Genomic DNA, 12,980 nt, shown 5'->3' on the forward strand with positions numbered 1-12,980 from the left:
AAGAGCCCTCTATCCCCATGTGCTTGCACGCAAAGGTGAACGCACTCATCAGTCCTGCACTCACGTAAACAGCGATCGTTCCATGCATGTGAGCTATCACCACCAACTTCAGATCATGGGCAGTTATTCTAGCTCCAGAACTCCTGTTTAAATCTTTAATCTGTAAAGGCTTTCAAAGAGTCGCCTATGAATAGTAAAATTGTTGCTGTTGCACAGGCATGTGCAATTTTAAAGCGTGACATGTTTAGTATCTGTTGTATTTACACAGTGTAAGATCATTGGGTTATGTATTGTGTTTTTTGCATTAAAATTCAAAAAATGTATTTTTTCCAAAACAAATGCGCTTGAGAAACCGCTGTGTAAATACCGCGTGACATACAAAAAATTGCAACACCCACCAATGTATTCTCTAGGGCCTCTACTAAAAAAATATATAATGTTTGGGGGTTCTAAGAAATTTGGTAGCAAAAAATACTGATTGGTACATAAACAAAAAGTGCCAGAAAAAGCATGAAGCTAAAGATCTCCGTTATAAGAACCTATATGGGAAACTAAAAGGTCAACATAAGCCCTAAAACTTTTTTTTTTTGCTATGGGTAGTATATATTTTTGCTACGCCAATCTTCCTTTTAACCAACTTGACATGCAGTAACAGACACATTTCGATTATAAGAACTTACAGTAAATATATGACATTCACATTTCCAAATAAGCTTTGTGTGGACGATGTTTTGAGCTCAGAAATACCATGAACATCGAGAGATTCTGTCCTCCGGACAGTCACTTCTTGTGTTGTGCCACTTGCTGAAGTCAGGATAGTCATGATGACTGGAGAGGGTTGCGCTGAAATATAATAGAGATAGAAATTCTGCTGAAAAAAATGTCCATGCAAATTTCTACATTTACCTATGCATGTAATATATATTGATTGTTCTGTTCATTACATATAGGATGACTTGAACAAGAATCACCAGATTAATTTGAGGATTTACTGCATATCAAATTTAGGCGTGTTTATTTTTGCACAGCTTCATCTCGCTCACTAAGTTAAGAGCTCAATCTGACATGTGGCAGCCCTTTGCTGCCCTGGATCGCTTTTCAGAGGGTGTTTGACAGGTAGTGAGGAGGCATACAGTGGGGAAAATAATTATTTGATCCCCTGCAGATTTTGCCCACTTACAAAGAAATCAAGTTTATATAATTGTTATCATAGGTATATTTTAAATGATAGATGCAGATTATCAACCAAAAAGCCACAAAAAACACATCATACAAATGTTATAAATTGAGTTGCAGTTCAGTGAGTAAAATAAGTATTTGATCCCCAAGCAAAACATTACTTAGTACTTGGTGGAGAAACCCTGGTTGGCAAGCACAGAGGTAAGACGTTTCTTGTAGTTGGTTACCAGGTTTGCACAAATCTCAGGAGGAATTTTGGTTCAATTTATTACAGATGTTCTCTAAATCCGTAAGGTTTCTTGGCTGTCGCTTGGCAACTCGAAGTTTCAGCTCCCTCCATAAAATTTCTGTAGGATTAAGGCCTGAAGACTGGCTAGGCCACTCCATGACATGACCTTAATGTGCTTCTTCTTGAGCCACTCCTTTTTTGCCTTGGTGGTATGTTTTGGGTCATTGTCATGCTGGAAGACCCATCCACAACCCATCTTCAGTGTTCTGGGTGAGGGAAGAAGATTCTCATCCAAGATTTTACAATGCATGGTCCCTTCCATTGGCCCTTCAATGCAGCAATGGCCCTGTAGCATTAGCAGAGAAACAGCTCCAAAGCATAATGTTTCCACCTCCATGTTTGGCTGTAGTAATGGTGTTCTTAGGGCTATAATTAGCATTTTTCTTCCTCCAAACACGGGAAGTCGAGTTAATTCCAAACAGCTCAATTTTGTTCTGATCTGACCACAGCACTTTCTCCCAAACCTTATCTGAATCAGTTTAATGAATTTCATTGGCCTGTACATGTGCCTTCTTGAGGAGGGGGGGCCTTGCCGTTCATGCAGGATTTCAATCCATGGCGGCGTATTGTGTTACCAATGGTTTGTTTGATGACTGTGGTCCCAACTGCCTTGAGATCATTCACAAGCTCCTCCCGTGTAGTTCTGGGCTGATCCCTCACTTTTCTCATGATCATTCTTACCCCATGAAGTGAAATCTTGCATGGAGCTCCAGACCGAGGGCACTTGATGGTTATTTTGTATTTCTTCCATTTGCGAATAATTGCTCCAACGGTTGTCTCCTTCTCACCAAGCTTCTTGCTGATGGTCTTGTAGCCCATTCCAGCCTTGTACAGGTCTACAATCTTGTCCCTGATCTCCTTTGACAGCTCTTTGGTCTTACCCATGATGGTGAGGGTTGAATGGAAGAAAGAGATTCTATGGACAGGTGTCTTTTATATACATAACAAGGTGTCGTTAGGAGCACCATCTTAAATTGACAGGACTAATCTGTGTACCACATGAGCACATACTCTAAGTGAGCGAGAATTATTGTTGGTTGGTAGGGGATCAAATGCTTGTTTTACTCACTGAACTGTAATTCAATTTATAACATTTGTATTGTGTGTTTTTTCTGCATTTTTGGTTGATATTCTGTCTCTAGCATTTAAAATACACCTATGATAACAATTATAGACCCTTCATTTCTTTGTAAGTGGGCAAACATACAAAATCTTCAGGGGATCAAATAATTATTTTCCCCACTGTATGTTACATTGCAGAGGGGTCGCAATGTGGCCCTATATACTTAGGCTGCATTCACACGATAGCTTTTTCTGAAAACCTTCCCAATCATGCTAATTTACCGCAAAAAAACAAGGAACAGAGGGCGCACCAACCTAGCGCATTACCTTTGTGATAGCTTTTTTATATTAAAAGAGCAGGGGTATGCTCACAAACAACATCAGCAATAAGGGACTTCAAAGTTCATAATGTATTTTAAGCGGCCTGGTCACCTAGACAAGTTCCGGGAAGACCTTCTAAAAGGCTTATGTGTTTTGAGGGGAGATTCCATTTACATCAGGGCCCAATTAACGCATGTTTATGAAATGCTCAAAAATGCTTTTCATGTTTGCCGTGCCATCCATTACTACCGTGTTTTCCAAATATAAGCCCGGGTCTTATATTAATTTTGGCAACAAAAGACACAGTGGGGCTTATTTTCGGGGTAGGTCTTACCATGTAATGTGCTGTCTTCTCTCCCCTCTCAGTGTGAACTGAGTTAAAATGCTTGTAAAAGCCTATACTCCACTTTATTACATTAGTATATAATGTACAATGTGTGTGTTTCTGTAATATAATTGTGCCAAATACCTTCATTATAGCGCCGCTGTGAGCTTTTGTGACCTGCCAGAGGTCTCTTCCCAGCAATTATATTACAGAAACACACACATTGTATATTATATACTACTGTAATAGAGTGCATTATAGGATTTTACAAGTATTTTAAACTAGGGCTTATTTTCAGGGTAGGGCTTATATTGCAGCCCTCCTGGAAAATAAGACTAGGTCTTATTTTCGGGGTAGGTCTTATTTTCGGGGAAACACGGTAATGGCACTCCAAATGCAGAGAAACAGACGTGAGTTTTTTGCGTGATGGTGGCGTATTCAAATGCGTTGACAATATTTTGACAAATTTTCAAAAGAAAATATACCAGGAACATTTTGACAAAATCTTTTCCACATGTCCAAAACTAAAACTTTACATATGAAACGCGTTGGAGGTCAGGTATGACGGTAACGTGGGAGAGCTAAGGAAAAGACAGCTCCAGTGCCTTTAGGGTATCTCCTGAGCCCTCAATATCTGCAATATCAGGTACCCATATGTGATGACTGATGGATCCACCTACTCACTGTATGAAAGGAATTTTCTATGGAAGGCTAAGTACACTGTAATGACTAATGCAGCTTTAGCCCTGCATTAGCTATGCAGTGAGCTCTGCTATCTGGAAGTTTGCTGGACATGTGAAAGCCCAAGGAATAGAACGTTTGTTGTCTCTCGGTCAGCTGAAAGTGTTCTGGCTGTGTGATTTCCAAATTTAAGAATAACTCATGGAGGTAATGAGATCACTACAACTTTGAGGTCTTGTTTATGGATGTGATATAATTGTCAGCGGAGCCATTATATAGTAGTGGATTTACGCTTATCCACATTGATAGAACCTCATCGTATCCTAAGTGCATTGGTTATTATTGATCAGTAATAGATCACACAATAGATATTTGGATGCAGAGGAGAAGATACATAATGGATACGGTAAATAATGCATAGAAAGAAGCGGGAAACTGACATGAAGCACTCAAATTACTTTTAGGTGGAGTAGAAAAAGAGTTGAAGATTGCCATTTAGGTATGAATGTGTGGTAATGCTTCCAATATATGCATTCTGTCTCTGGATGATTGTTCACTTCATATTTTGTGGACAGCAGAAAGGTCTGTCCAACTATCAGTGATAATCAGTTTCACTTTTGTTGAGAAAAAAAAAAGTACTAAGTTATAAAGTTTGTCTGAGAGTTCAGAAAAAAGGGGGAAGAGGGCTAAAGTTATACTCTGCAGAGCTCAGTGAGGAGAGCTCTGAGAGCTGATTGGAGGGAAGGGACACACCCCCCCTCCACACAACATACAGGAACAGAGCTGAGGTTGTCAATCAGCTGGAGCTCCCTCCCCTGTCACCATTTTTCTCTTAGTGTCAGGTAAAGCTGTCAGAAGTAATTCATGCTGATAGCAGAGAAATGAAGCAGCAGACAAAAATGACACTTACTGTTCTTAACCACTTCCTGCCCGGCCTATAGACAAATGATGGGACACGGCCAATGACTGATGAGAGTACCGGCTCACTGCCGGTACCATGTGACCAACGTGACGAATAACAGCAGGTCACATGACAGTTATACACAATGGATGGCTTCCTTTCTTGCCATCCATTCTGTACAAATGTGTTGCTAGCTGTGACAGGGCCAATCACAGCCCATCTGTATCATGTGATTAGCTTTGATCAGTCACAGCTAATCACAACAAAACAGACTGAAAGATTCTGTTTAATTCAGTAAAATGCTTGATTATATAAATGTAATTCCTTGCTATAAGTAAACACAATGTGTAAAAAAAAAAATCCTGATCACTTCCCCAGAGTAGTACGTTACTATGGTAACGTTATATTGCTCTGGTTACAGTGTCTAAAAAAAAAAAAAAAAAAACAATTGTGAGAAAAAAATGAAAATAAAATGTAATAAGGAATAAATAAAAAATATAACTTCTTACTGTCACCAGTCAGTGTCCCTGATCACCGCCACAACCGTTATACAATGATGCTGTACTGCACTGGTGAAAGTATGTAAAAAAAGATGTAAAAAAATTGTGAATTTTTATTTTTTCATTTTTTCATTTTCCAAAAAATTATGACAAACAATTACAACTTCAAAAAACTCACAATGCCTCTTACTAAATACCTTGGACTGTCTACTTTCCAAAAAGGGGTCATTTGGGGGGTATTTCTAATGTCCTGGCGTTTTAGGGCCTCAAGAAATGAGATAGTCCGTAAGAACATCAGGACTGATCAATTTTCAGATACAGTATATACCATAGTTTGTGGACTCTAAAACTTTTGCGCAGACTAAATAATAAACACTGATTTGGGTTATTTTCAGCAAAGAAATGTAGCAGAATACATTTTGGGCTAATTTTATGAAGAACAATTATTTATTTGCAAAATTTTATAACAGAAACCAAGAAAAACTGTTTTGTTTTTTTTTGTTTTTTAATTTACGGTCTTCTTTTGTTTATTTATCAAAAAATAAAAATGCCCAGTGGCGATTAAATACCATCAAAAGAAAGCTCTTGTGTGAACAAATCGATAAAAATTAGTTTTTGGTACAGTGTTGCAGTGACCGCATAATTGTCATTCAGCGACAGCACTGAAAGCTGAAAACTGGCCTGAGCAGGCTGGGGGTAATAGTGCCCAATATTGAAGTGGTTAATTGAGACAAGTACACACTATAGAGGGATATGCTTTGTTCATAATTAATGTCTGAGGTTTGCAACAGCTTTGAGATTCTTTGATGCAGATTTCTACCTATTTCTGCTCTGAAGGAATAGCTCTTTGTTAGATCATGTCTTGTGCAGGACTGATTCTGAATGGGGATGACACTTTCATTATCAATCAACTGGTACACTTGCAGAGCTCTGCATCCCTTTAGAGAGTGGCAGGGTCTGCATCCCTCTAAAAGTCAATAACCCTTTAGGAGCATCTCACTAAAACAAAATGGTTGTTGAATAGAATGCCTAATGCCGCGTACACACGGTCGGACTTTTCGTCTACAAAAGTCCAACGGACGCTGACGGACTAAAGCTGGCTGGTAATCCGATCGTGTGTGGGCTTCTCCGGACTTTCAACGGACTTTTTTAGCCTCAAATCCGACGGACTTTAGATTTGAAACATGCTTCAAATCTTTACGTCGTAAGTACGACGGACCCCGAAATCCGCTCGTCTGTGTGCTAGTCCGACGGACAAAAACCCATGCTAGGGCAGCTATTGGCTACTGGCTATGAACTTCCTTATTTTAGTCCGGTGTACGTCATCACGTACGAATCCGTCGGACTTTTGTGTGGTCGTGTGTAGGCAAGTCCGTTCGTAAGAAAGTCTGCCGCAAGTCCGCCGAAGGTACGTCGGAAGTCTGTCGGACAGGCTGTCGGACTTTTGTAGACGAAAAGTCCGACCGTGTGTACGCGGCATAAAATCTAAAGTATTGTTGGGCAGGCTTCTTGGAAAATCAGTAAGCCTTTAACACAAGTTTGAACCAGGTCTAAATGTACATAATATAACTGGGTACTAACATTTAGGGCACATTCACACTGAGGTGGGGGGGCGCCGGTGGTAAAAGAATAGCGGCGCTTTACCGTCATTTTAGCTGCACTTTTCGGCCACTAGCAGAGCACTTTTAACCCCTGCTAGCGGCCAATAAGGGGTTAATAGAGCCCATGTAGCGCGCTACTGAAGCGCTTTGCAGGCGCTTCAGAGGTGCTAACCATTGATTTCAATGGGTAGGGGTGCTTTAGGAGCGGTGTATACAAGATGCGGTATATATAAGATGCTGCTTGCAGGACTTTTTTTTTAACGTCCCGCAAACGCACCGCTTCAGTGAGAAAGCCCTCGGGCTTTCACACTGGAGTGACAGGAGAGGTGCTTTGCAGGCGTTATTTTTAGTGCTAAAACGCCTGTAAAGTGCCTCAGTGTGAAAGTAGCCTTATAGGTGAAGTTGATCCAGGGAAAATCTGATTACCTCTCGGGGGGATCAGGAAGGATTTTTTTTCCCCTGCTATAACAAATTGGACCATGCTTTGCTGGGGTTTTTAGCCTTCCTCTGGATTAACTGTGGGTATGGGATTGGGTATATGGGATTATATGTTTTTTGTTCTATTTTTTTTTCTCTTTTATTGGTTGAACTATTATTATTATTCACGATTTATATAGCGCCAACAGTTTACGCAGCGCTTTACAATGTAGAGGGGGGACAGCACAATTACAGTACAGTTCAATACAGAAGGGGCAGGAGGGCCCCGCTCATAGAGCTTACATTCTAAAAGGGAGGGGGTAGTAGTACAAAAGGTAATATATGCAGGGAATGATTTGATGGGGGGTGGCTCGGGGACAGTTTTCAAGGATCTCTTAAAGGTGGACAGGTTAGGGGCTGATTGGATATTCTGGGGCAGGGAATTCCAGAGGATGGGAGAGGCTCTGGATAAGTCCTGAAGACGAGCATGAGAGGAGGTAACAAGGGAGCTAGAGAGCAGGAGGTCCTGGGAGGAGCGGAGGGGACAATTTGGGTGATATCTGCAGATGAGATTGGTGATGTAGCTGGGGGCGATGTTGTGGATGGCCTTGTATGTTGTGGTTAGCATTTTGAATTTTATACGGTGGGGTAGAGAAAGCCAGTGAAGGGATTGGCAGAGAGGGGCAGCAGTCATAGATCGATTACTGAGGTGTATTAGTCTAGCAGCAGGATTCATAATAGGCTAAAGGGGGGATAGCCTGCGTAAGGGTAGGCCATTGAGGAGAGAGTTGCAGTAGTCAAGGCGGGAAATAATCAAGGAGTGAATAAGTTGCTTTGTGGTGTCATTAGTCAGGAAGGGTCGAATTCTGGAGATGTTGCGGAGGTTAAGGTGGCAGGATTTAGCCAGTGATTGGATGTGGGGGCTGAAGGAGAGGTCAGAGTCAAGGATTTACACCCAGCGCCCTGGCATGTGTGAAGGGACCAATGGTTGTGCTGTTGATCTTAATGGTAAAGTCATGGGGGGGGAGACTGGGAAGGAGGGAATATTACAAGCTCAGTTTTAGAAAGATTGAGTTTGAGAAAGTGGTGTGACTTCCATACCGATATATCCTTCAGTAAGTTTGAGATCCATGAGGAGATCGAGGGGGAGAGTTGCGGAGTGGAGAGATAGATCTGGGTGTCATCGGCGTAGAGGTGGTATTGGAAGCACTCACTAAGAAATATCACAAACCAATCTTCAAAGTAAAAAAAGAACATTTCTTTTCAAACTAGTCGCTCAGACTATGAACCCTACCTGCCTAGAGCCCCCAGCAAACGAAACTCAAGAATTCTGCAATGAGTTATCGGATTTTTTTATCGACAAAATCGACAACATTTGGAAAGTGATTCAACAGAAAAAAACAACCAATCTCATTCAACCAAAGCAAAAAAGAGGAAATCGATATGAACATCACACAATCACTGAATTTTTCACTGATCCCGATCACCACTGACACCACCAAAAACATCATCAGAAGCCTCCGAGACAGCACATCACCAAATTACATAATTCCCACAAAACTCCTGAAAGAATGTTCAATCTTGGCTCCTACTATAACACTTCTCATAAATCAGTCATTCAAAGAAGGGATTGTTCCGATCGCCCTCAAGCAAGGCATAGTCAAACCCCTCCTAAAGAAACCCAACCTCGACCCCAAAGACCCTAACTACTGCAGACCTCTAACATGCCTTAATACCATCTCCAAGATTATGGAGAAAGCAGTAGTACAACAGCTACAACTCCATCTGGACACACACAAACTCTTGGACCCACTTCAATCAGGCCCAGGCCATGGCACAGAAACGGCACTTCTCAAAATATGGGATGACGCCCTCGAAGCAGCAGATGACGGAGAATCATGTCTCCTGGTACTGCTGGATCTCAGTGCAGCGTTCGACACACTGGACCACAATACTCTACTCATCCGCCTTGCAGAAGTAGCAGGAGTCACAGATTCAGATCTACCATGGTTCGTATCCTTCTTAGAAAATCGTTCACAGACAGTGAAAATAGGAGCCTTCACCTCTGAATCTCGCACAATTTCTTATGGAGTCCCTCAAGGATCACCCTTATCACCCGTGCTCTTCAACATCTACATCCATCCACTCCTCAATATCATCAGAAAATCGGACCTATGCTTCCACTTATACGCTGATGACACTCAACTCTACTCTCGCATCACTGGACAAACAGACCAATATCAGAGACTAGAAAAATACCTCACATTGATAGATGACTGGATGACCACGAGCTCCCTCAAACCCAATGGATCCAAAACAGAGCTACTTCTCCTCCACGCAAACTGAAATACAAAAGCAAAGACCCCATGGACACCACCCACCATCCTTGGACAGTCCATCTCCCCAAGCACCAAAGCCAAAAGTCTTGGAGTCATCTTCGACTCAGAGATGTCGATGGATGCACAAATAGGATCAGTAGTCAGCGGATCTCACCATCTTCTCCGCCTGCTACGTAGACTCATCCCCTTCATTCCAGAAGAGGACAAAGCAGCAGTAGTTGGAACAATCATCAATTCTCGACTCAACTACGCAAACTCTCTCTACATAGGACTACCTAAATACCAGATTGCATGCCTACAAGTCATCCAAAACACGGCAGCAAGACTGGTAACAGGAAAAAAACCCTGGGAATCCATCTGCCAATCCCTGAGCACCCTACATTATTATTATTATTATTATACAGGATTTATATAGCGCCAACAGTTTGCGCAGCGCTTTACAACATGGGGCAGACAGTACACTTACAATACAAATCAATACAGGAGGGATCAGAGGGCCCTGCTCGTTAGAGCTTACAATCTAGAAGGGAGGGTCAAGTGGAAACAAAAAGGTAATAACTGTGGGGGATGAGCTGATTGGAAAAAAAAAAAAAATGAAAATACAGTTGTTAGGTGTGGGTAGGATACAGTTGTTAGGTGGCTAACCGTAAAGGATCAGATCACATTCAAGACCCTCTGCCTCACCCGCAAATGCACAAAAAAAGGAGGGGGAGTGCAGCTGCACTCCCCCTCCTTTTTTTGACCATTTTTTTTACATTTTCGTGCCGGCTGCTTTTTCACGTTTTTTTTGACAGCGCGGTACTCTTTGTGAATTTTTTTTCACTCACAAATGCACACAAGGAAACACTCCTCAATACCTATGCGAGAAAATAAAACACTACACACCTAATCAAAGTCTCCGATCAACTAACCAAAACCTCCTCCTCATTCCCAAGTCCCGCTACAAATCAAAGGGAGAACGAAGATTTGCAGTCCAAGGACCACGGCTATGGAACGCTCTACCCACTAACATCCGCATGGAAGAAAACCATCGGGCCTTCAGAAAAAAAACTCAAGATCCACCTCTTCTAAGAAGCAGGATAACACAGGACGGATTTAGCGCCTTGAGACAATTCGGATCGCATTTGTAGCACTATACAAGTCATTAATTCATTCATGGGAGGTTGGTTATCAACTGGACCAGGGAAGAGGTATAATGCTATAAGATGTATAATATAACTAGATGGACTTGTGTTTTTTTTCAACCTGATTAAATATGTAATATGTAACAAACAGGAAATTACATCTCTGGGGGTGTTGTGTATACCAACTATGTGCAGAATACCTCCAGGTTGCCATATTGCTTTGAATTTTACAGATAATTTCAGCGCTGCAGATTGATACAGGAAGGTAATTTTCAATAATAATTCAATTGCTCGTGTCACAATTGAACATGCTATATTATTTTTTATTATTATGTGCTATATTTTTTCCTCACAAAATTGGAATTTCCTTTAGGCACTTAATAGGAGAGCTATACAAGTCATGAATGATATGATTTTTCCATCCCACTTTGTTAGGTCTTCAAAATTCCACACAAATTTAGGCGAATTTGAGAAATATCAAACATACATGGTATCCAGAGATTTAATATGTAAATCTGTTATGATAGTTGTTGGGAACAATAACAGCACAATTGGTATTCTCCTTTACCCAAGGGATATAAAATTGACTCTTTAGGGGGCATTTTGGTTACAAATTCCTGAGGGAAAGAAAGAAAACGGTGTGATACAGAGAAATCCTTTATGCTGATGACATCTATCAATTGGATCAACTAAGAAGGAACATGTACTGTGTCCATGATTGTTTGTTGCAACAAAAATATATGACACATGGATACAGTGCTGTGAAAGTTTAAAAAATTGTTGCCTTAGCAACAATTAGCAGTCTGCTGGTCTATAGTCCTGCGAGCCTCCAGGTAATTGACCAAATCAGGTCTCCAAAATAGTTTATGTTGCAAATGATCAGCTGCTAACGTTACGCATGTCTCATAAACCATGCAAAATAGTTAAACCAAGTTATAAAAATGCTACGCTATCAAATTGATAAATATATAATTTTGTGCTAAATTGCTAATAAAGTGATACTGTGCTTATTTATAACATGTAAAAAACGTCCAAAATATAAAATATGTTAATAATATACATTAATGTGCAATAAACTTCAATAAATAAAGAAATCGGTGAAAGTGCTCCAATAAACCTGTGCAATACAAAAAATAAATATTCCAAAAAGCTTGTGCAATATTCAAACACTATTAGATAAATCATTTTAAAAAATCATCCATGCGATTCAGTGTTGCATCCATGCAATTCAGTGCTGCATCTATGCAATTCAGTGCTAGTGCAATGTTCAAACAATATTAGATAAAAATTCCAAAAAAATCATCCATGCGATTCAGTGCTGCATCCATGTAATTCAGTGTTGCATCTATGCAATTCGGTGCTGTGTTGCTTTGTGCGATGATCAAATGGATAACAGCCCATAAACATTCCAAAATCCATTCATGTGTTTCAGTGAACACAAACTAAAGTGCTGTGTGCTCATAAAAGTGCTCCCCCCCAGGTGATAGCCCCTCACCTTAGGTTGTGTGACCTTGCAATTAAGCTCGGTCAAATGCGCCTTAGAACCTCTATGGGTTCGGTGTTATATGCAGCGTCCTGGATAGATTACACTGGTGCCGACAGGACGGAACACTACACACACAACCTGTTGGGAACGATTAGTACGCCACCCCATTACCGGCCGCTGTCACCCGTTCATTTTTTAGTGTGGCACCCTGTAAGCGCCTTGCTATTGTGAGTACCCATTGTGGGATTTTTATTGTGATTTTAAATAACTATAGTACATACTGCACCATGAAGTTCTTTTTGTATTGATATACTGAAGTATAAACGGGACTGCTGTGAGGAACAGAGGCACCAGTGTAATCTATCCAGGACGCTGAATATAACACCAAACACAAAGAGGTTCTAAGGCGCATTTGACCAAGCTTAATTGCAAGGTCACACGCCCTAAAGTGAGGGGCTATCACCTGGGGGGGAGCACTTTTATGAGCACACAGTACTTTAGTTTGTGTTCACCGAAACACATGAATGGATTTTGGAATGTTTATGGACTGTTAATTTGATCATCGCACAAAGCAACACAGCATAATTATATATTTATCAATTTGATAGCGCAGCGTTTTTATAACTTGGTTTAACAATTAGCAGTCATTAGATATTTGTAGCCATTACGGTATTAATAAGTTAGCCAGGATAGTGCAATGTTTTGGTAAGAAAGTGTGTGGGACCCCATTGGTAGCTTAAAGCCTAGTACAGACT

General features: G+C 40.8%; 1 protein-coding gene across 2 annotated transcripts in view; it reads right to left on the reverse strand.

Annotated features, from left to right (window-relative positions):
• The window catches only part of CFAP61 (cilia and flagella associated protein 61), a 494,837-nt gene that overhangs the window by 479,424 nt on the left and 2,433 nt on the right, over nt 1-12,980 (reverse strand). For both annotated transcript variants that reach the window (XM_073628153.1, XM_073628152.1), the window contains exon 2: nt 681-843. In XM_073628153.1, coding sequence (XP_073484254.1) covers nt 681-843 — 163 coding nt within the window. The remainder of the gene's footprint in view (nt 1-680; nt 844-12,980) is intronic.

This window comes from Aquarana catesbeiana, linkage group LG04 (genome assembly GCF_042186555.1).
Source record: "Aquarana catesbeiana isolate 2022-GZ linkage group LG04, ASM4218655v1, whole genome shotgun sequence".
In the NCBI taxonomy this organism is placed as follows: domain Eukaryota; kingdom Metazoa; phylum Chordata; class Amphibia; order Anura; family Ranidae; genus Aquarana; species Aquarana catesbeiana.